Source organism: Nicotiana sylvestris, chromosome 1, assembly GCF_000393655.2.
Source record: "Nicotiana sylvestris chromosome 1, ASM39365v2, whole genome shotgun sequence".
NCBI classification, from domain to species: Eukaryota; Viridiplantae; Streptophyta; class Magnoliopsida; order Solanales; family Solanaceae; genus Nicotiana; species Nicotiana sylvestris.
In genome coordinates this window covers 187,714,933-187,735,098 of record NC_091057.1, presented here as the reverse complement: position 1 = coordinate 187,735,098, position 20,166 = coordinate 187,714,933, and the positions used below count along the sequence as shown (strand labels likewise).

Sequence of the window (20,166 nt, the reverse complement as noted above, 5' to 3'; positions counted from 1 at the left end):
ACGTGTGAGGGGGTTAAAATTCCTTAAGGACGCACAAGAAAATTGTGGACTCGGAATATTTCTGATTCTTTACTATTTTATATATTTCTTTATTCTTCTAACATTTTTCTGATTTTTGTTTCAACTCAGTAACGATCACAAGAACAATCAATCAACTACATCTCAATCCAATATTGGCTGGGGCTGATTATATGGCCAGGTATTCGCAAATTCATCATGAAAACAGATTGCAACCCCACAACAAATTTCTGCCAAAATCTTGTCCACAACTGAGCAACAGATTCTTTTTCTTTTCGACTAAGTTCTACAACTAAGCATAGATAAAAAGAGATTTACATGATACATTAAGCACAAGAATTCAATCTCAACTATTGTAGATGGACCTGAGGAATGCCATTACCATTTCCTCATTAGAAGGCACTATAAGTTAGTATTAACAAAGAATAGTACAACACATTAACTGGCTAAGACCAGACAGAGACTCTAACTACGACACTAGTGAATATCAGGTTACAAAATGTACAAACTCTGTTTTACAGTACAGTCACATTTCCTTCCTTCGGAAGCTGTTCAGGACGTCAAGCTACAGAGCTATTGGGGTTCATTGGATATTTCCCCAAAACATCCGAGACTCTTACTCGTTGCACCTCTTTCGCTGAGAAATTTAAGAAGAAAACAAAAAAAAAGAAGGTGAAATTTAGAATCAATACCAGCACCAAAAAGGTCTTTAGGACTAATTGTGCTAAAATTCTATAGATTAGGAAATCCTCAATTTAATAAATTTTTTTCTGGGTTGAAAACTGCAAACATGAGACGATCTTTCTTTTTTTTCCTTTTCTATTCACCATCACACTGGAACAAAGAGGGGAGAGAGGAAACGAGTCAAAAGCACAATAATTAAAATTAGGTCCGGTATCAAATGTGGCCGTGATTCTCTTTCAGATGCCACAAGGAAGGACCTTGATTGCATTGGATTCAAACACCTAGTCCTATCATATAGCAGTCAATGCAACAATATTATATAACCACTCCAAACTTAAACCAAGAGTAACTAACAAAATGTTAATCCATACAATGCACCATTCATCCTCTTTTTAGGATTCAAATTTACCAAAACTTAGTCAGAGGCCATTCCCAGGACTGTGAGAATGGCTTACCCGAAAAGATTCTATAGAGAAAAATGCACAATTAGCTTGTAGTCCAATTCATAACTATCTTCTAGGTCATCCCTTTCATTAGAACCAAGGCAAATACAGACACAAGACTTTACGAGATATCAAACACCATCCTGTATCATTTCTTGCCAAGTAAAATACTAAACGGACAGGAGTCAATTCTTGAAGCAAAATGCATCTTATAAGATCAACCAGAAAAATCCAACTCATCAAAAAATGGAAAAAGATACTTCAAGGCAAATCCAAGAGTACAACAATAGAGTCTGCAGGTTTACTTACTTTTTCATTCAAATTTCTGTAGTAAAATTACACATATCTCTAGGGCTATAATAAAGCAACAATAAAAGCAAAATCACAAAGTACCTTCCTCCAATGCAAGCCGGATGGACCTCTTCTCCAGTTCAACAGCATGTTTGCTTAGGTCAACAGAGGACAGAGAACGAAGCACTGCTAGATGAGATTATATTTGAGCAAATGAGTGAGAAGAAGGATTACTACAAACAGATAATTCAGTGAACAAGCCTCAAGAAATTTGAATACATACTCTGGATATAATCCTCTTGCTTTGATTGCTCCAGTTTGTGCAATAAGTTCTGCAATTGGAAATACCGCTCTTCCCAATGCTTAAAATTAACCTTCTTGGGATTATCCAACAATAGGCTGGTAGAAGTTACTTGATAGTTGCTAACATTAACTGAAGCTAAATTGTTGTTGGACTCTCCTGTAGACGGAGGAACTGAAGGTTTCATGGACAAGGAGCCCCTCGAAGGAGTCCTTGACATTGATGAAACTTCTGGAACGTAATATCTAGCTTCTTTTATCTGGATTTCGGTCTGAGCTTTCTCATCATGTTGACTAAGCTTTTTCAGTTGTGAATAATCAGTAACACCACTTTGGTTGTTACTAGCAGCAGTCTTGCTTAACTCTCCGTCAGGTCTTCTACGAACATAGACAAGATGCCCGCTACCAGAATTGTTTGTTGAGCATCGGTTGAGTGGGTTCACTAGGCATTCAGGAGTAGGTCTTTTGGAGCCAGTTATATTAGAAACATTATTGACCATATTGTTCGCTTCAGGAAATAGTGGGCTTTCAATTGATTTGGAGGCTGCAACCACATTCTCGCTCTGCGAATCTTGTACTGCAGTACCCATTACAGCTTCTGGCACTGATAGCGGTTTATCATGCTTGGGTACACCAGATTTAGTATTAGCCTTCCCGTGGTCACTTGTTTTTGAATCTACTGTTTGTTGACCCATCTAAGAGAAGGTGTATGTTAGACAATTAAATAGATCTTGCCTTTTCTAGTAAATATGAACAAATCTTAAGTGTAAAAGTTAAAAAATGTCTTCTTTATCATATAACAGCAACCACTCCAAATCAATATGCTCTTCTGATACTCTCTAAATTCATCTACAATTTGGAAATGAGACAATAACTATAAGAAGACAATAAAAAGCATTACTACGTATACCTCATTTTTTTTTCTTTTTGCAAAAACACATTTAACGTGTTTTTCACTGTAGGGGTAAGGTTTGCGTACTATCTACCGTCCCCACACTCCACTTATGGGACTATACTGGGTTTGTTGTTGTTGTTTTACATTTAACGTGTTTTAAACAACGTTATTAAAAGTCTATCTCTTCTTCGCTTAAAAGGATGAGCAAGGTGAAGCGAGGGATTATCGCTTCATGAGTCTCACGCGCTTCAAACAATAATGCACAAAGTGATCCAAACACAAAGTTGTTGGTTCTTTGAATCTCAAATTTGAAGAGTTCGATTAATATCAGTATTACTGTATATTGGATGATGATAAAATTAATCTTGCAATTGCAATTTGATCATTATATAGTACTAAATTCATATATGTTTGGTAGCTTGTAATTTTCTGTAAGTTGTGCGCTTCATTTCTTGCTTTTCGCTTCAAACCCTGCACCTTGTTGCTTCTTTGCGCTTTTCTTTTAAAAATATTTGCTTTTAATATTAAAGCCCTGGCTTGCTATAATTCATTCACCATTCACGGAAAAAAAAGTGATACTCAACCATTAGAATACAACTCTTCAATCTTCACCATGATAAATTCAAAACCACTTTTTCTTATGCACTGATTATAATAGAAGGAACAAGCATATACTAATCAATAAGCTCCTTAAGTGGAACAAATCCATCAGCTCTAGAATTATCTCAGAGAAGGTAACTACTTCCAACAGATTTGCAACATCAAGTCCCAAACTATAAAAACTAGCACAAGTTAGGTGTAGATAGCAACCCTGCCACACTCAATGAGCGTGTTTAACTTTTGAAAGGTTCTTTTCAATTTTTTCTTTTGGAAAGCTGTGTCTTAATAACTGAAATCATTTTCTTTTCAGAATATTATAAGGAAAACCCGAAAAATTTAAAACAGAAGTTAAGAAGATAACCATTTTGAGCCGCAGTGTTGTAGAGGGACCAATTCATCCCAGCAGTTGTTCAACAAAGTAGTGGTACTTGGGAGATAATCAGATAATTCTAGTTTTACACATCTAGGAGAGGCCAAAGAAAGATACTCTAGGGTGTTGGGGCTTCATAGGTAGCAGTGATCTTGACCCTATTCGAGATTAATGTAGGATTTTATTTCAAATGTTCACAGCAAGGAGTGGTGTAGGGAAAAATAAATAGGACATGATTTACATAAAACAATTGCATGGATGAAAAGAAACTTGATAAATAATGAATTTAGAACAAATGCAATGTATGCCTACATTTGATTGTCAAGTACATATGTATGTCCTAAGCAAAGAAATCATGCAGAAAATGGACTAAATGTATCTCATGTGTGATGGAGTCGGGAATATTACTCTCACAGTCTCACCTCATAGGCTCACCGCGTCGAGATGATGGAGCATGACATGAGAAGAAGAAAATGTTCCATTCGAGGTGGTTCCATTCCAAGACATAATGAAAATTATCTGCAGCTCTGAAAAGAAGCAGCAACTCAGATGAGAACATATTCCCAGTTCAGCATTTTTCACCAAACAAAGAGCAAAAGGGAAGAGGATCCAACAAAATTTACTAAACTGAGATAAATAAAATAAGTTCTGCTAAAATTGGTTTGAATGTGTCCACTTAATCTGCATGGTTTAGAGAAGCACTTTTGCAGATACTACTAATAGAATGATTCGTCTCGGAAATTTGAGCAATGACAGGTTTACAGAAAAATAACCAAGTCATTTGATACAAGAGAATAGAGCTGAGGTAACAAGCTAGCTGAGCTGAGGTAACAAGCTAGCTGGTCATTTGGCAGACTTAGCCTTCATTTGTGGAGCTGGACACCAAAGAAAGGGCATTTTGAATTTGGATAAGCTACAGTGACCATCGTTGAGAACCAAAGCAGTGAAGGGAAGAAAACAGTGACATTCTATACCATGAAGAGTTTCATTAGCAGATGGTGGCGGATGATGGGGCAATGGTTCTATTCTGTGGCATTCGGATACTTCAAGGTGGAAAGCAGCTTGCACAAAATGAAATCGTTGGCAGTGTGGACACTTCATTTCTTTCGAGCATTTTATTATTTTGTTCGATGTGAGTTCATCTTGGAATATTATATAAATTCAAAGATGACATTAGATAGTTTCATTATTTCATTAGACATGGTTTGTTTTCATTGTAATAGTGTACACTCGTTCTGCACTCAATTTGGAATCTTTATTAATAAAATTAGCCACTAGGTAACCTCCGTGGTGGTATATTAGCTTAAAAAAAGAGAACAGAGCTGAGGAAGTTTGTAAACTATAGTTTAATGTATTAAGCTAATAAAAGCAGTTCTCTCTCTCTATCTATCTCAGCGTATTCGTTTGGTGATTAAGCTTAGAAAAGATAATGGATATGGCAAAAAATATGGGGCAGTTTAAAATGGGTTAAGTAGAAGAATTGGTCATAACCTGATCTTCCCGTAAGCCTATTCATTAATCTTTCCTGGACAACAGAATCACCTTTGAATTACAATGTTCATAGCTAAAATTAGGAAGCTTTTTTCTTTTAGAGCAATGCAATACAGTGATACCAAACTCTCAATAAAGAAAACAGAGATCCCTTTCTCCAGCAATAGTAGTATAGTGCAATCCGTGTAACAGCGGATACAGAAATTCTTTTGAATATATTTAAAATCCAACTTAGCAGAAGCTTTATACCATGAATCAATAAACCAACAATAATGAGCTATAAAATTGCTTACAGTATCAAATATCAATTCGACAGAATTGGATTGCATAACTATAATCTAACATATCAAAAAATAAATTGAGAAAATAAATGAAATAAGTACCTTAATATGTACACGGATATGCTGCCAATTTCTTCAGAAGGTGGAAGGTAATCACAACGACGGAGGAATAGCGGGCACAAACAACCAGTGGCCCTCAAATTGTTGATCGTGCCTGTCTGGTGTGTGCTAAGAGGAGAATCATTGGTTATTATTGTGACCCGTTTCGGCCCAATTCTCATGTGGCCCATTTGGGATGTGGTCCAATTAGACCCAAATTTTCTAATTTTCAGGCCCAACCAACAAATGAATTAGATGTTTATTTTATTTTTATATATTTCAAATTGGGAATCTGATTGAAATGTCCCAAAAAATTTCCACTTACCAACCTCTGGCCATTAATCATAGACCTACCAAAACTCGCCAAGTACATATAAAAATTGAAAACACAAAGAAATAAGGTTTTTTCTTTCCAAAAATCACATACAAAGAGCTCCTTACATATTTTCAAGCGTGATTAGCAACACTAGATGCAAGATGGGAAAGAAACTTCATGGACGAGGTAGCAAATAAGGTGATTAAATATAGGAAAAAATATATATACAAGATTCCAAAAATCTAAGCAAAAAAGGACTTTTTTCAATGGGTATGGTTGAGATTCATTGAAACATATTGATAAGTCAATATATAAAATTTGAGGAAGATTGGAGGTGATTTGGACTGAATTGGTATCAAAATTCGTAGTTAAAATCGAGTTCAAAAAGTTCTTCTGTGACACATGTATCAAACATGTATCACGCATATATCCCACACGCAGTTATACATGGATGTACATGTGATACACATTTGATACAAATATGATACATATCTGATACACAAGTGATCTACAGTGTGATACACATATCATTTTTTCATATTCATCTTCTACTTCGAATTTTCAATTCAAACTACCTCAAAACTCCACCAAATCATCCCAAAACTGAGATTCAAGCTTCTTGAGATGTGTCCAATTTATTCTAATAATACCCACTCAAAAGAAAGCAACAATTTGATTTTTTTTTTTACTACAAATAGTTAATTGGCTAATATTAGTAATATTTTATGATTTAACTAATTTTTATAATAAGCTACTTATAAATGGACATAACTAGTATTTTCATTTAGCAATTATTTTTACAATCAATCGTAGAATTTAAAATGAAACTAACTCAACTCAACTTGTGACAAATGCTCTTCTAAAGTAAATTAACCTAATTTTAGTGCAAATAGTCGATATACGTATGAACGTTTTTTATTCCCTCAACAATTAACCTAATTCTTATTAAGCTTAAAGCTTAAGATAATTGCATGAACATACATGTTAACCCATTACCGATTTTAATTGCATTAATACTTTCATTACTCTCGCCCTCCTAGTATTAATAGTAATCATAATCATCTACATATCATCATAAATATGAATTGTAATTGATAAATCAATGTGATGTAATTTTAATTTTGATATTTTATGCTATTAAGTACTTACATTGTCCACTTTGTAAGATAATAAAATAAATAAATTTTACAACAACTTATAAGCCAAAGTGATTTATAAAATATTTGCACTTCAAGGGTCAATATGCTTCGTGTAAGGTTAAACGCATCGTCTCATGCCTTCGCCTTTTAAACATTGTCTTATTTGTTTAACTCAATAAATGTATGAATATGAATCATTTTAATTTTAAAAATATATTTATTTTTTAGTTTGCAATAAGGCAATACAAATATAATTATAAAAAAACAATCTAAATAGTACTTCAACGGGTGAAAAAACACATATCATTTTAATTTAATGGAGTAGAACTATATATAGTGAAATATTATATAGGAAGTAAATTAAAATTTACAAATAGATGAAGGATCAAAAGTGCAATTAATAAAAGGACATTGGTGAGCAAGAAGTACGATTGCGGAGCGGAGGGAAGCAGTAGAAGAAAATGGAAAGCTCGGCGATTCTGAGAGAGTGGTTCGATCGGGTCGACTCGGAGAAAATCGGCAGTATCACTGCTATTCAACTCAAGGTCTGTTTTGGTTTTGTAGATTTAAGCCTTCTGTTTTACGTATTCCGATACTGAACTTGACGCCTTCCTTTTATACTGCGCGGCCCTGTTTGGGATCGTTACTTTTCAGAGTGCTTTTGCAATTGGAAATTTAGAATTTCCTATCTCTGTTGTCCAGCAAATGATCAGGTTTTCTTTTTCCATCTTTGTATTAAGTTACGAGACAATAACATCCAAATAATTACTACACAGGTTTTTACCAATTGTTATTTTATTTCTTCCATTTTATATCAATTTTCAGGATGTATGATTTTGACAAGAATGGAACTATGAGTTTTGAAGGTGAGGATGATCTCTTGCTGATTGTCTCTCTACTCTCATTAATAGAGTTTCATGAGTTTTGTGCTTTTTGTTTAATTATAGAAATCTTCTCAATCACAGTGATGTAATCTCAAATAAGATCGTTATAAAACTTGGACGTCTCGAAGTAACAATGAAAGAGAAAAAGAGAAAAGCAAACACATATGTGCTTTGAGCTAGGAGAGTGGGAATGTCTACAAGGAAAATGAAATCAATATAAGATGCTGCCCTTCCCTGGACCTCGCGCATAGCGAGAGCTTAGTGCACTGGGCTGCCATTTTTTTTATAAGGTAGACTAGGAAGGAGATATTTCAAAAGACATTATGAGCATATATGAAATGTTAGCTTAACCTTAACATAGAATTCCCTTTTTCTTACTTTTATATATAATGAGAGAGAAAGAGAGGGACAGACTGTTAATAGAAGCTACTGCTTCCGACTCTCCGGGCATGAGATATATCAAAGCATTGTCTAGATCCCCAGTGCTAAGCTGCTGTTCAGTCTACTTTAGGCCCTCCTTTACTTTATTTTGGTGCAATTGGGTTTATGCTTAATAATTGTTCCGTTGAGATTCTTATACTGTTATTAATCTTATCTTTGTTTGCCAGAGTTTGTTGAACTTAACAAGTTTCTGCTGAAGGTCAGCTTTCTTCCCAAGTTATATTTTTGTATATGTTTTTTTTTCAATAACATTATCTGGTCTTTCTGTATGCAATTTGCATGTGATTTGAGTGGCACCTTGCTGTGTTTTCTCATACACAGAATTTGGCAATAGTTGCACAACCTCATCTTGGCAGCACTAGAATGAAATCCTTAGTGTTGCATGAATTCAATGGTGTCTTTCTTCTTTTCCTATAGATGGTTCTCATTTTCCTAAGTTGTGTTCTTTCAAATGTTTTCAATTGTTTGATTTATATGAACCATCAATCTATCATTTGTAGGTGCAACATGTGTTCTCAGACTTGGAGAGGTGAATTTATTTTTTGGTAAAGCATTCCCATTTGTTGCTTGCTTTCTTTTGTTAATATGGTACACTTTGAGTCCCCTAATACTTCATCATGTCATTGGTTGGAATTTGAAATATATTTTTAGGAAGTTAATCCTTATATTATTTTGGTTATTGAATTAGGGGTCGTGGATTCCTTGTCCCAGATGATGTTTACGAGGCAAGAAATTCCTTAATCTCAAACTCCTTCTGCCTTATTGTGTTTGCTTATTAGTACATTTCAGACCTTCTGATGGCGAGGAAAGAATGCTTGGGCTGCCGAATGGTCTTTAACAGCCTGCTTATTTGCAATGGACAATAATCTATCAATGAAATTGTTGCATCATTTGCAGGCGTTGATAAAAATAGGATTCCACCTCGACTCTCCTGCATTATACACTGTGTGCGAGGTATTATAATTGTTATAGAATTCATTATGGTTATGAGATTCAGTAGTTATTGTTCTTTGTGAAGTGGTATGCAGAAATATACTCATTCAATGGACTTAATGTGTGTTATGAGAAGGTTGATGTACTTCCTTGAGACCTACACTAATATGTAGTATCTTATTCTCAAAGCACCAATGAAACTGAAAAGGCTGTTCATTTTACCTACATTGCATATTTTCTCTTGTAGCTCATATCTTTGTTTCATCATCAAAACAAAAGCTAATGAAGTTGTTAGTGTCAAAATAAAATTCGACAACCAAATGACATATATCAGAAAAAGCATTATTTATTCTATGTTCCTTTTGTTATTCCTTTAGTTGTTTATACTGTATTTCATAGAAGAGAAGGAAAAGTTCGTAAATAACTGGTCTTGACAACCAAATGACATAATTTGAAAAAAGCATTAAAATTGTTCAAGTACTCTTGGTTACCCGTTTTAGTTTTTTAAACCATATTCATAGAAGAGAAGAAAAAAGTATAGGCATGGAGTTCCTATTGACATGTATGTGGTTAAACTATATTTTAATGGCAGAATACATAGTTTACCCCCTGGCCTTGAGGTCAAATCCCTATGACACACTCTTTCAATACGGGCAACCTTTTAAAAGTGTGTCTAAAACACACCACTTTTGCTCACCTGGTATCGTGTGATTTACACCCAATAGAAGCGAATGAGCATTAACTTTTTTGTGTATGGAGCTATAAATTGACACCATGTGTCCAGTTATTTTCATTTTTTTTTTTTTTATCTGTCTTCTGTTTTCATCAAATTTTTTAAAATCTTAAATTTATTTTTTAAAAACATTCTTTAGCCCCCATCTTCACCATTCCTTCATCGATGCTCCGCCGCCATCCTCCATTGTTGCCGCCAACATCACCTACCTCAATCTATGCACACCATAGTTTTTTTCCATTTACGTTGTTCAAAAATAAAACCCATAAACTACAAAGGAAAAAAGCCACTACTTTACCACCAATTCAATGAAACCCATTTCAAATTCTTTATCACAATCCCCAATGTTCTAATTTTCAAGCACTGTCAATGTAGCAAAAGCTCAAAATAAGAGCTTCGAATGCTAAGGGATTAAGGAGTTAAATGAAGAGACTTCAAATAATGAGCACATGATTCAAAATGGAATTTTCCAACTCCAAATTATAACAATTTTTTTTGAGAAAGAAAGCACCTACAAATAAATATTGCCCATATGGTCAACATAATCTAGTTTTAAATTCGTTCCAAAGCTGATAGCCACGCTGGATTGTTGGTTTTCGCCTTTTAAATTATTTGAGGAAGAAGAAACTTTGGGATTTTTGTTGTTTAGAGCCATTTTTAGGGATGTATTTTGGCTAAAATGGTGTCTTGGGTAGATTAAGAAGATGAGGGAGCTTTTCTATTTCTTTTTTCCTTTTTTAAGAAGATGGAGATTTTTAAACGTAATTTTCTTTTTTTCTTTTAATAGTTAATGACACGTGTCACGATATTAATGGTGTGTGTGAATTACACTTGCTGGGAAGAAAGTGGTCAAGCACCGAGCAGGTGTGTCTTAGACACACTTTTAAAAGGTTGCATGTATAAAAGGTTGCCTGTTCTGAAGGAGTGTGTCACAGGGATTTGACCTCAAGGTCAGGGGGGTAAACTATGTATTCTGCCATATTTTAATTGAAGCTAGCAGTATGGATTAGAAGAAATTGCCCTTGGCTTTTCACTTAAAGCCCAAGGATCTTTTTTTTAATTTAAATTTCTTTTGTATTTATAATGACCTGGTGGTATTCTAAACATGTTAAAAGAATAAAAGGTATGTGAAAAGGTGATAGTTAATGGCTTGCTATAGCTAGCAAACCATAGTCATAGCGCTGATTGTGATGATTATGGTGAAGGTTGTGGCAGATAGTCAGAATGAGCAATCAGATACTCACGAACTTTATTAAATTGTTATTCTGCTTTTTCTTTTTTTTGTGGTTCATGAAAGCTGGATGATAAAATGCTACGATAAAACATAGCTTAATTCGCTGCCTTTACTGATCAGGGGAAAAAATAACAACAGCTTAATGATTTCATTACTACACCTTTTGTATTACCATGCAGTCACGGGTACTCAATTGGTTGTCCGCGTGGAGGGTTACTCGCAGGATGACATTTAGTTAATTAGTTATTTTAACTAAGATACGCATTTGGAATGTCATGTGATACATTGTATGTTAATTGGTTTGAGGGTGAAAAAAGTTCTTTCTGGTCCTCTGCTTTTGAACTGATATAGTTCCTTTTCTGGGTAAATTCTGCAGAGTTTTGATAGGAACAAGAATGGAAAATTCAGGCTTGATGACTTCATATCTCTTTGTATCTTTGTACAGTCTGCACGGTGAGTAGATCTTTATTTACATGAGATGGTTGTCGCTTGCATTTATAATATTCATGATCGATGTATATGATGAGGGCCACTTGTTTTATATCTGGCACTTTGAAATTGAGTCACTGACATCTTCCTTAGAACTTAGGAAGGATTCTTGGTTAAGACACGTCAATTAGTGTTTGAGATAGACATTCATTTCAACTACAAAGATTTGTAGGTCTTGATGAGGCTAAATGTGATTCAGTGGAGCTGCAATTCCAATAGTTCTCAGATGTTAGTTCAGTTTGAACTTCTTAGCAAAAACTTTAATAATATTCTTGATCTTTGCAGGAACCTTTTTGATTCATTTGATACAGGCAAGCAAGGCCGAGTGACTCTTGATATCAACCAATTTATCTACTGCAGTGAGTCATTTCATTATCTTCTTGTCTTTGTGATACTGCCTTTCATTTTGCATTCCGCCAATTGGTATCTGTAGTAGAGATGGGAGGGATTCCCATCGAAAGTCCATTCAGAGGTTCTTCAGAAAAGGTGGCTTCTGGTAGCATTTACTCATCCTCTGAGTGGTGAACCCATAAACCCCACTTATTGTCTGTGCTGGAAGTCTTCCCATTTAATAGTCTGCTTGAAGCCACAAAATGGTAAAGCTCACTTGTTACTGAAGATTGTGTTATTCATTCGGATGACCGTAGTTATCTGGATGTCTGCCCTTCCAAACTGTTACGCTTGTCTCGCATGCCAATGGAGTTAATCACCATCCCTATCCTTGACGGATATGTATGATGCTCTTTTCCCGTTGGCATGCAAGGAGAAGGAACAATAGAACGGAAATGATTCCTTTAGGGATTTGGGAAATGTTCAACATTTACCTTTAGTTATGGGGTGAGATTATTGAAATAAATATAAGACTTATATAACCCTGTTTGCATCTATCCCACCGGTATCAGTGGTTGTCATCCATTTTTGGTCAAGATTTTTTGTTTGCTTTATGAATACAATGTAGCATGCTTCGTTTTATAACAGCAGTCTTTTTCCCTTCCTCTTTTCTTATTTGCAGCTGCTAATTGTAGAATCTAAGGCCGTCATCTCACTATCCAGTTTCCAGTTGCTGAGTATGACCTTAGCCTCACTGCTATTAGCATTGGTGACTTGAAAGTAAGGTGCTTTGTGCGATTTTCTGTAAAATGCAATGATTTAAGAAGAGGCTAGAGCAACCGGTGTATGGTTGGAGTACCAAGGATTCTTTTTGTTCGTGCACAAGTTATACCAGGATTGTAATGCATGGATTGATATACAATGTACATTTAAAACTTGTACCTTAGCGCATATTAATTGCTTTATCAAACTTGTTGGTTTTATTGTTGTGTGAATAAAATAATATTTAGAATCATCCATTTTTAATTATGTCAAACAAGCAATATTTTTAAGATGAAAATTACAGTGAGTTATACTATAATATGAGGCAAAAAATAAAAGTTAGTTAACAAGTCATGCATTTCTCCTTTGTTTTTCTTTGTTAAGATTCTTTAGTGATTATAGAATCAATAATATAAACACTTTCAAAAAGCAAAAGAAACATAATTAAAGATGATTAACTAAACAAGTAATAGTTTCAAGGGGCATCTGGTAATCTAATACATGTGTTGCTGAAAAATCTCTTGCTATTTTGCATTGAATTTAACATAGTTAATTGGTTGTTGAATAGTAAGTAATGCAAGGATTATAAATACAGAGATAAAAATCGCAATCAGACATAGTATTACTGATGATGAATTTAATATAGTCAATAAATCATCTAACCTAACGTTTCTGCATATCGGGAAAAGCAAAGCAGATTTGCTGTAATTGCCGATTTGCTCTCGTACGGAAACAGCGTCCAGTATTTTGAAGCATGACTCTAGCATGTAAATAGAGAATAGGTGATTCAAGTGATTCTTTGGTAGCAAAACATGGCATTTCAGGTAGAGAAATTTAAACAGCGCTATATAAGCGCCTAACCATTTTTATTTTGGACACAAAGTCCCTCCCTCCCTCTGTGTGTGTGTGTGTGTGTATAACTTCAAGGATCAGTTGGCAATAACCTGAACATTAGCCTCTAATCCGGTAAGATTGTGGCAAATAAGACATGGAAGAGTCTGTTCTGCCTTAATCTCCATCTTTATCACCCTAACTTTCACAATCATTAAGGACGAAAAGCCATTATTGGAACAGGAAGCAATTGGTTTAATACATAAAGGTCATCTGGCCAAGAGTTGGGAGTATAAATCTTGAATGGAGAAGTAGATCTTCTGACTTCTTTCTTAACATGTTTATCATCCATAGGCTAACATAGAACTAAGAGGTTAAAAGTATAAATTTCCCCTCATATTGACTCGGTACTCTTCCGGGATGGGGTGGGGAGAACCAAAAAGATTCCAGAAGCCCATTAGAAAAGCTCTCCAGTGGATGTACTCATACAGCAGCTCACCTCCCTAGCAAAGGAGATTGCAAACTGAATATTCTGCTGTTCCTTATTCGATTTATACTTCATTAGTTTCAAATATTTGTTAAAACCAAATTATTATCCCTAGACACAGATAAATTAGAAAGGGGATTCAGAATGTATAGAGAAGAATAACAGCATGAGCTGACAGAATGTTTCAGAATGTGCAGTTCAAGCTGTGGATTATACTACTGAGCGCAATTCTCCTGTTTGTAGAGCAAACCTCCGGTGCTGCGACAGAACAGAAGGGATTTTGACTGCTTGTATTCTTGATGTCAAGTCATTTTCACAGGATCCTTTGTAATCCGTAGCTGCATTTAGTACCGTCTGGAAAATTTGCAGAGGGTCGCCATGGCTGACCACCAACACTGTGCATCTGCAATTGCAGTGTTCCAGACCACAATCGTTATTTATAAGTCCATCAGATATCATGAAAATGCAATTAAAGGCTTATGGTCTCCTCATTAGCGGGAATATGTGAAACACTAGGAGAATCTTGAATTTAAGCATGAACTGTGATTCTATTGCCATGCAAAATTTCCTTCACTTGTTAAAAAGAATAAGCAAACCTCATTAGCACTAAAAAACTTCCTACTCTACATGATTAATGTTGGAGTTAAAAGCACAACATTACCCTCGAAATTGTGACTCCATGTTAATCAATGCACTTGTGAGTCTAGACACTACATCTGCAACACTTTCTCCCCCTTCAGGCTGCATGAATGGATCCTTCTCATCTAGAGCCCATATATCTGGATACTGAAATCAGACATAATTAATCAGTCTGAGAGACACAAACCAAGTGCAAATGCTTATAAATGTTGAGGATCCACTTGATTTTGAAATGCAGAGAACAAATAACAACTCACTTTATCATGAGACTTAAGTTCATATGAAGGACCAAAGAAACGCTCCCGAAGATCTTCTAGAACCTGTAATAACAAAATTGTCTGAACTCAGAGCTTATCAGCAGAATCTACTCGTCTTAAAGCCAAAATCATAACATACCAATCGATCAATTGTTTTAGCTTAGAAGCATCTCACCGTGACAGGAAAGGCAGGGGGGAAAAGGAAATGGAGCTTTACCTTATGTAACACTCAAAAAGCTTTTTAGGCTTAGTGTTGATTGGATCGAGGGCATCAGGCAAAAAATGATATAAAAGATGAAAAGTTATGCAGCTAAATCAAATTCATCACCAGAAGGAAAAGTACATAGCAATTCAGTTTAAGCATATAAATCTAGAAATGTGCATTTAAGGAAGACACGATGCCAGGTGAAAAAGAGATATTGCCCGAAAAAGAGATATAGACCAAACAGTTCATCCTTGTTATTTACATGAGCATTTCTCAACTGAATGGCTTATATCAATAGGACAAAACGAGATCTCAGCCTATGAAATGACTTTGTTGCTATAGGTCCTTGCTACTTTTACTCTCTATTCATGTCATGGGTTCTAATAACAGTGATCAGAGCTTTATGAATTGATTATCTCAAGCTAAGTTGCTCGGACAAGGGTGCGGGTGTCTGACACGGGTGCGGATCTTTCGAGATGTTAATTCTATGATTCGGCGATACGAATCCTAATATGAATACGGGTGCGGGGATCCGGCTAAAATTAATTCAGAAAAATAAAAATATAAAAATATCTCTAAATTATGAGAAATTTTGTGGAATACTTACGCATAGCTTGTAAAGTTTGGATTTCTTTTTTTATTCTCAAGCTGTAGATAAGTAAAAGGTTGATTTCCTAAATAAGGTATGCTATTTTCTTCAAATTTACCCTAGTTTTGGTTTTGATTTTGGGAATCAAATGGTATCTCGTCTCGAATTTTTCCTTCCATCGTGGTCAAAGTACCCAAAATTGTTTGAACAAATCCAGTACGGATCCTATACTCACACCCATACTAGTGTCGTGTCGACACGGGTGCGGCACTTAAACTGCCATGTCGGAGCAACTTAGATCTCAAGTACCTCTGCAAACAAAAGTACCATGATAACACTTACAAAACCTTTTTTTAACTTATTAATAAGCCAAAAATTACTTGAATACAACCTTGCAACAAAATAAGCAAATAATAAAAATATACAAAAAGAGGTTACAAGAGGGCCTATATGTCCCTGTGACGGACGGATAAGACTTACCATACATTGCGGTCCTTCAAAAGAAATATCTAGAACTGATGCAACCACTTGTGCAGTATGAGTGGTCCTCGAGAAGGGAGAGTAGCAGATTCGAACATTTTCAAGTGGTACTTCATCTTCTTTCAGTGCCTGTTATCAGAAAACAGATTGCCTGTAAATACCATTGAACTAAGCTTATAGAGAAGGGATAGACCCTTTTTAGCTCAAAAAAAGTAACTAATATGTAATTACTCAGAATCAGGAACGATACGACAGTCTGTCTTTACCTGTCTTCAACTGAAGGGCAGCAAACAGAAATACATACATCAAGGTGCTAATCACCAGGAGACTCTGTTAGTTGCCATAAAGTATGGATTATGGAGATAAACTGGCTGTTTCAACTCTAAGCCTCTAGGGAAACATGATTTCACAACTGGAGAAAGCATTTAGTTTGACAAAAGGTGAGCCTCCACATGATAATGTTTAAGGGGATAGAAGCCCATACATGGTCCTTTCAGAAAACACTTTTCTCTTCCCGCTCTTCTACTTAGACAGTTTTGGTTAAAACTTTTTCTTTTGCTTATGTGAATCATGTTATCGCTGAAGATAGAACTCATCATTTACTTGTAATGAGCACTTGCTTGGTAATACTAGTTCACTTTCTCTGAGTTGCTTAGATTTTTCTTTCAACCACTACATACCCTCCAACTTTATCCAAGATTTGACACTGAAAAAGAAACAGATTGTTCACATGTGACCTGAGTTTCCGGTTGTTTAACATGTCACCATCTCCTTATCCTCATTATACTGTCTACCTTGGATGAGGAAGTGTTGCTAACTTCAAAACTATGACATCGCAATGATTGTTCTTATAATGAGAAATGGACATGGATCTAGCATCCAAACTTTTTAGAAAAGAGGCATTGTAAAATCCCAAGGGATTTCACTGGAATATAATAAGTTTCTGAGCATCAAAAAGAGGTAGGTGATAGGATTCCAGGACATACAACACCATACATAGTCAAATGTTTAAAAATAACTAGGGAAAGCAATGGCCGACAGCAATTATGGTGCACGTAACTCCATACCTATATAGGTGGAACATCTGAATCATGAAATGTCTGCCGCGGACTACTCTGGGAAACCAAAAATTGAGAATTCAATGGGAATACCAACCTTTAGGAATGACTCTCCAGCCAATTCAGCCTGTTTGATTCCTTCAGGAGCCAACTTATATTGTTCAAGTTCTCCATTTTCCTGTAAAGATAATGGCTCTTTTCAGTAACTGAGATTGCCAAGAAAAATATAGTAACAAGGGAAAAAATATCATTTCAGCCAACTCTCAAACAGTCAAATGTTGTATTGTTCCGACTTTTAAAGGTCTGTGCATTCCCGCTGCTAGGTAAACCATCTATCCCAATTAACGTTAGTTGATTGAACTGTGTTAATAATAGAAAGAAGGTCTGTCTGTCTTATTATTTGGAACTAAGTGATTAATGCGATCACGCTGTACAATGTGTCAATTACTTAAAGCAAGTATTCCAATCTAAGTAGAGCGCCACGGGGCAGGAAGAGGAAGATCATTGTGTTGATGGGTTAGTGGAACATAGCCAGAGAGGAGGTTGCCTTTTTTTAATTATGTATTCAAAAGCTGCAAACTTTACCAGTTGTTAGGGCAAACCGTGGACTACCAAATGAATGTCAAATGTGCAATGGCATTTAGTCAAAGTTGGTTACTTTATAAGGAAAATTCAAAAAAGACAAGCAGAAAGCAAGCTCAGTCCTTTAGAACACTAGCTAAAATGTACTGTTAACTGTAAAAAAAAAACATTATTAAAGAAAATACTCCAGTAAAGAGACAACAACAACAACCCAGTGTAATCCCACAAGTGGGGTCTGAGGAGGGTAATATGTACGCAGACCTTACCTCTACCCCGAGGGGCAGAGAGGCTGTTTCCAGGAGTCCCTCGGCTCAAGAAGGCAACAAGAGACATTATATTAGTACTATCAATAGACTCATAATAAAATAACATACAATACCATAAAATCCATAACATAACATAAATACCATAAAATAACAAAATAACAGCAATATAAGAGATATAGGAAATACGACAAAGATGTAAGGTATACTAATAAACAGCAGATAAAGCCCATCATCTGTAGCTGATCAATAACATCCTAAGACTAATTCCTAACTGGCTAGTCTCACTCTAGTGCGCTGTAAAAAGAAATCACAATTTCCCCTAACCTACAACCTTAATGCTCGATCTCCATAATTCTCTGTTAAGGGCTATGTCTTCAGTAACCCTAAGTCGCGCCATATTCTGCCTGATCACCTCTCCCCAATACTTCTTAGGTCTCCCTCTACCTCTCCCCGTACCCACCACAGCCAGTCGCTCACACCTTCTCACCGGTGCATCAGTGTTCCTCCTCTGAATGTGCCCGAACCATCTGAGTCTTGCTTCCGCATCTTGTCCTCCATGGGGGCCACACCCACCTTCTCTCGAATATCTACATTTCTAATCTTATCCTTCCTTATATGCCCACACATCCACCTCAACATCCTCATCTCTGCAACTTTCATCCTCTGGATGTGTGAGATCTTCACCGGCCAACACTCGGTCCCATACAACATAGCAGGCCTAACCACTGCCCTATAAAATTTACCTTTCAGTAACAGTGGCACTTTCTTGTCACACAGGACTCCCGTCGCTAACCTCCATTTCATCCACCCCACCCCTATACGGTGTGTGACATCCTCGTCGATCTCCCCGGACCCCTGAATAAACGACCCCAGGTACTTGAAACTACCCCTCTTAGGGATGACTTGAGAATCAAGCCTCACTTCCACTCCCGCTTCCGTCGGCTCTGCCCCAAATTTGCACACTCAAGGTATTCCGTCTTCGTCCTGCTCGACCTGAAACCTTTGGACTCAAGGGCATATCTTCAAACCTCTAACCTCTCGCTGACGCCGCATCGTGTCTCGTCGATTAGGACTATGTCATCAACAAATAGCATGCACCATGGTACCTCCCCTTGAATATGATGCGTTATAGCATCCATCACCAGGGCAAATAGGAAAGGGCTGAACGCAGACCCTTGGTGCAACCCCGTAATAACCGGAAAATAATCGGAATCGCCTCCTGCTGTCCTAACCCGAGTCTTAGCTCCATCATACATGTCCTTAATCGCCCTAATGTAGGCAACCGGGACCCCTTTAGCCTCTAAGCATCTCCATAAGACCTCCCTAGGAACCTTGTCGTACGCTTTCTCTAGATCGATAAACACCATGTGGAGATTCTTCTTCTTATCCTGTATTGTTCCACCATCCTCCTAATAAGGTGGATAGCTTCATCATACTCCAGTAAAGAGAATTAACCCAAATTAAAATTTTGATTTTGGAGCCGATTAACTGACAGATAAACATTACAGAATAGTATCAGGAGCGAAATAACACAGGAAGTGAAAAGTTGTTTTAGCATATAATGAAGTAGAGAAAAAAGAAATGGACGGACCATGGAGGAAACAATGAGGCCCATTTCGTTGGGAATGCTTTTGCCATGCCTCAGCACCCAATATCTGTTCCCCACAAACCTAACGCCGCCTTCTGCCATTCTTTAACTCTCCACTCTTCTGTGCTGTTCCTTTATTCGCTACGCATGTCAGCCAATCCGGGGCGGTAGTTATAGGCTGCTCCACGACGTCGTTTTACTTTTTTATTTAATTTTTGACTGTAGTGACCGAAGAACAACAACAACAACCCAGTATAATCCCACTTAGTGGGGTCTGAGAAGGGTAGTGTGTACGCAGACCTTACCCTTGCCCTGAGGTAAAAAGTCTGTTTCCAAATAGACCCCCGGTATCCTTCCCTCCAAAAACTTCCCACCTTGCTCTTGGGGAGACTCGAACTCACAACCTCAGTTTACAATTGAAAAATAAAGGGCAAATTGAAAAATAGCCATA

The 20,166-nt window shown here is 36.4% G+C and overlaps 3 protein-coding genes across 8 annotated transcripts; 1 reads left to right on the top strand and 2 right to left on the bottom strand.

Moving 5' to 3' along the window:
• Positions 1-259: 259 nt before the first annotated feature.
• Positions 260-5,593, bottom strand: LOC104243442 (uncharacterized). 6 transcript variants are annotated; one of them, XM_070172561.1, is made up of 5 exons: positions 5,476-5,584; positions 4,024-4,128; positions 1,720-2,431; positions 1,539-1,625; positions 260-655 (listed from the first exon to the last, which is right to left on the bottom strand). In XM_070172561.1, exons 3-5 carry the CDS (start codon positions 2,429-2,431, stop codon positions 579-581), a joined length of 876 nt encoding a protein of 291 aa, XP_070028662.1. In that variant the 5' UTR covers positions 4,024-4,128; positions 5,476-5,584; the 3' UTR covers positions 260-578. The 6 variants fall into 6 exon arrangements, with proteins under 6 accessions (XP_070028662.1, XP_009796928.1, XP_070028651.1 ...); XM_009798626.2 differs by having other exon boundaries at positions 1,539-1,622; XM_070172550.1 differs by having other exon boundaries at positions 4,037-4,128.
• Positions 5,594-7,316: 1,723 nt separating this feature from the next.
• LOC104243443 (uncharacterized) lies at positions 7,317-12,954 on the top strand. The gene is made up of 10 exons (XM_009798629.2): positions 7,317-7,472; positions 7,582-7,640; positions 7,753-7,793; positions 8,420-8,451; positions 8,753-8,781; positions 8,941-8,977; positions 9,150-9,206; positions 11,529-11,605; positions 11,927-12,000; positions 12,654-12,954. The coding sequence occupies exons 1-10, from the start codon at positions 7,389-7,391 to the stop codon at positions 12,671-12,673; spliced, it is 510 nt and encodes a 169-aa protein (XP_009796931.1). The 5' UTR covers positions 7,317-7,388; the 3' UTR covers positions 12,674-12,954.
• Positions 12,955-14,016: 1,062 nt separating this feature from the next.
• Positions 14,017-19,864, bottom strand: LOC104243444 (metal-independent phosphoserine phosphatase). The gene is made up of 6 exons (XM_009798630.2): positions 19,719-19,864; positions 17,377-17,457; positions 16,222-16,350; positions 14,948-15,010; positions 14,713-14,837; positions 14,017-14,454 (listed from the first exon to the last, which is right to left on the bottom strand). Exons 1-6 carry the CDS (start codon positions 19,815-19,817, stop codon positions 14,262-14,264), a joined length of 690 nt encoding a protein of 229 aa, XP_009796932.1. The 5' UTR covers positions 19,818-19,864; the 3' UTR covers positions 14,017-14,261.
• Positions 19,865-20,166: the final 302 nt, after the last annotated feature.

What these genes read in the sequence shown, in the direction of transcription:
- LOC104243442 (XM_070172550.1), bottom strand. Translation starts at nt 4,108, where the DNA reads ATGTCTTGGAATGGAACCACCTCGAATGGAACATTTTCTTCTTCTCAT. An exon ending in TGCTCCATCATCTCGACGCG is followed by an intron (nt 2,432 to 4,036) that starts GTGAGCCTATGA and finishes ACCTTCTCTTAG; the next exon opens with ATGGGTCAACAAACAGTAGA. An exon ending in CCGGCTTGCATTGGAGGAAG is followed by an intron (nt 656 to 1,538) that starts GTACTTTGTGAT and finishes TAAATTTCTCAG; the next exon opens with CGAAAGAGGTGCAACGAGTA.
- LOC104243444 (XM_009798630.2), bottom strand. Translation starts at nt 19,817, where the DNA reads ATGGCAGAAGGCGGCGTTAGGTTTGTGGGGAACAGATATTGGGTGCTG. An exon ending in CTGGAGAGTCATTCCTAAAG is followed by an intron (nt 16,351 to 17,376) that starts GTTGGTATTCCC and finishes TTCTGATAACAG; the next exon opens with GCACTGAAAGAAGATGAAGT. An exon ending in TTGAAGGACCGCAATGTATG is followed by an intron (nt 15,011 to 16,221) that starts GTAAGTCTTATC and finishes TTGTTATTACAG; the next exon opens with GTTCTAGAAGATCTTCGGGA.
- LOC104243443 (XM_009798629.2), top strand. Translation starts at nt 7,389, where the DNA reads ATGGAAAGCTCGGCGATTCTGAGAGAGTGGTTCGATCGGGTCGACTCG. An exon ending in GTTGTCCAGCAAATGATCAG is followed by an intron (nt 7,641 to 7,752) that starts GTTTTCTTTTTC and finishes ATCAATTTTCAG; the next exon opens with GATGTATGATTTTGACAAGA. An exon ending in CATTATACACTGTGTGCGAG is followed by an intron (nt 9,207 to 11,528) that starts GTATTATAATTG and finishes TAAATTCTGCAG; the next exon opens with AGTTTTGATAGGAACAAGAA.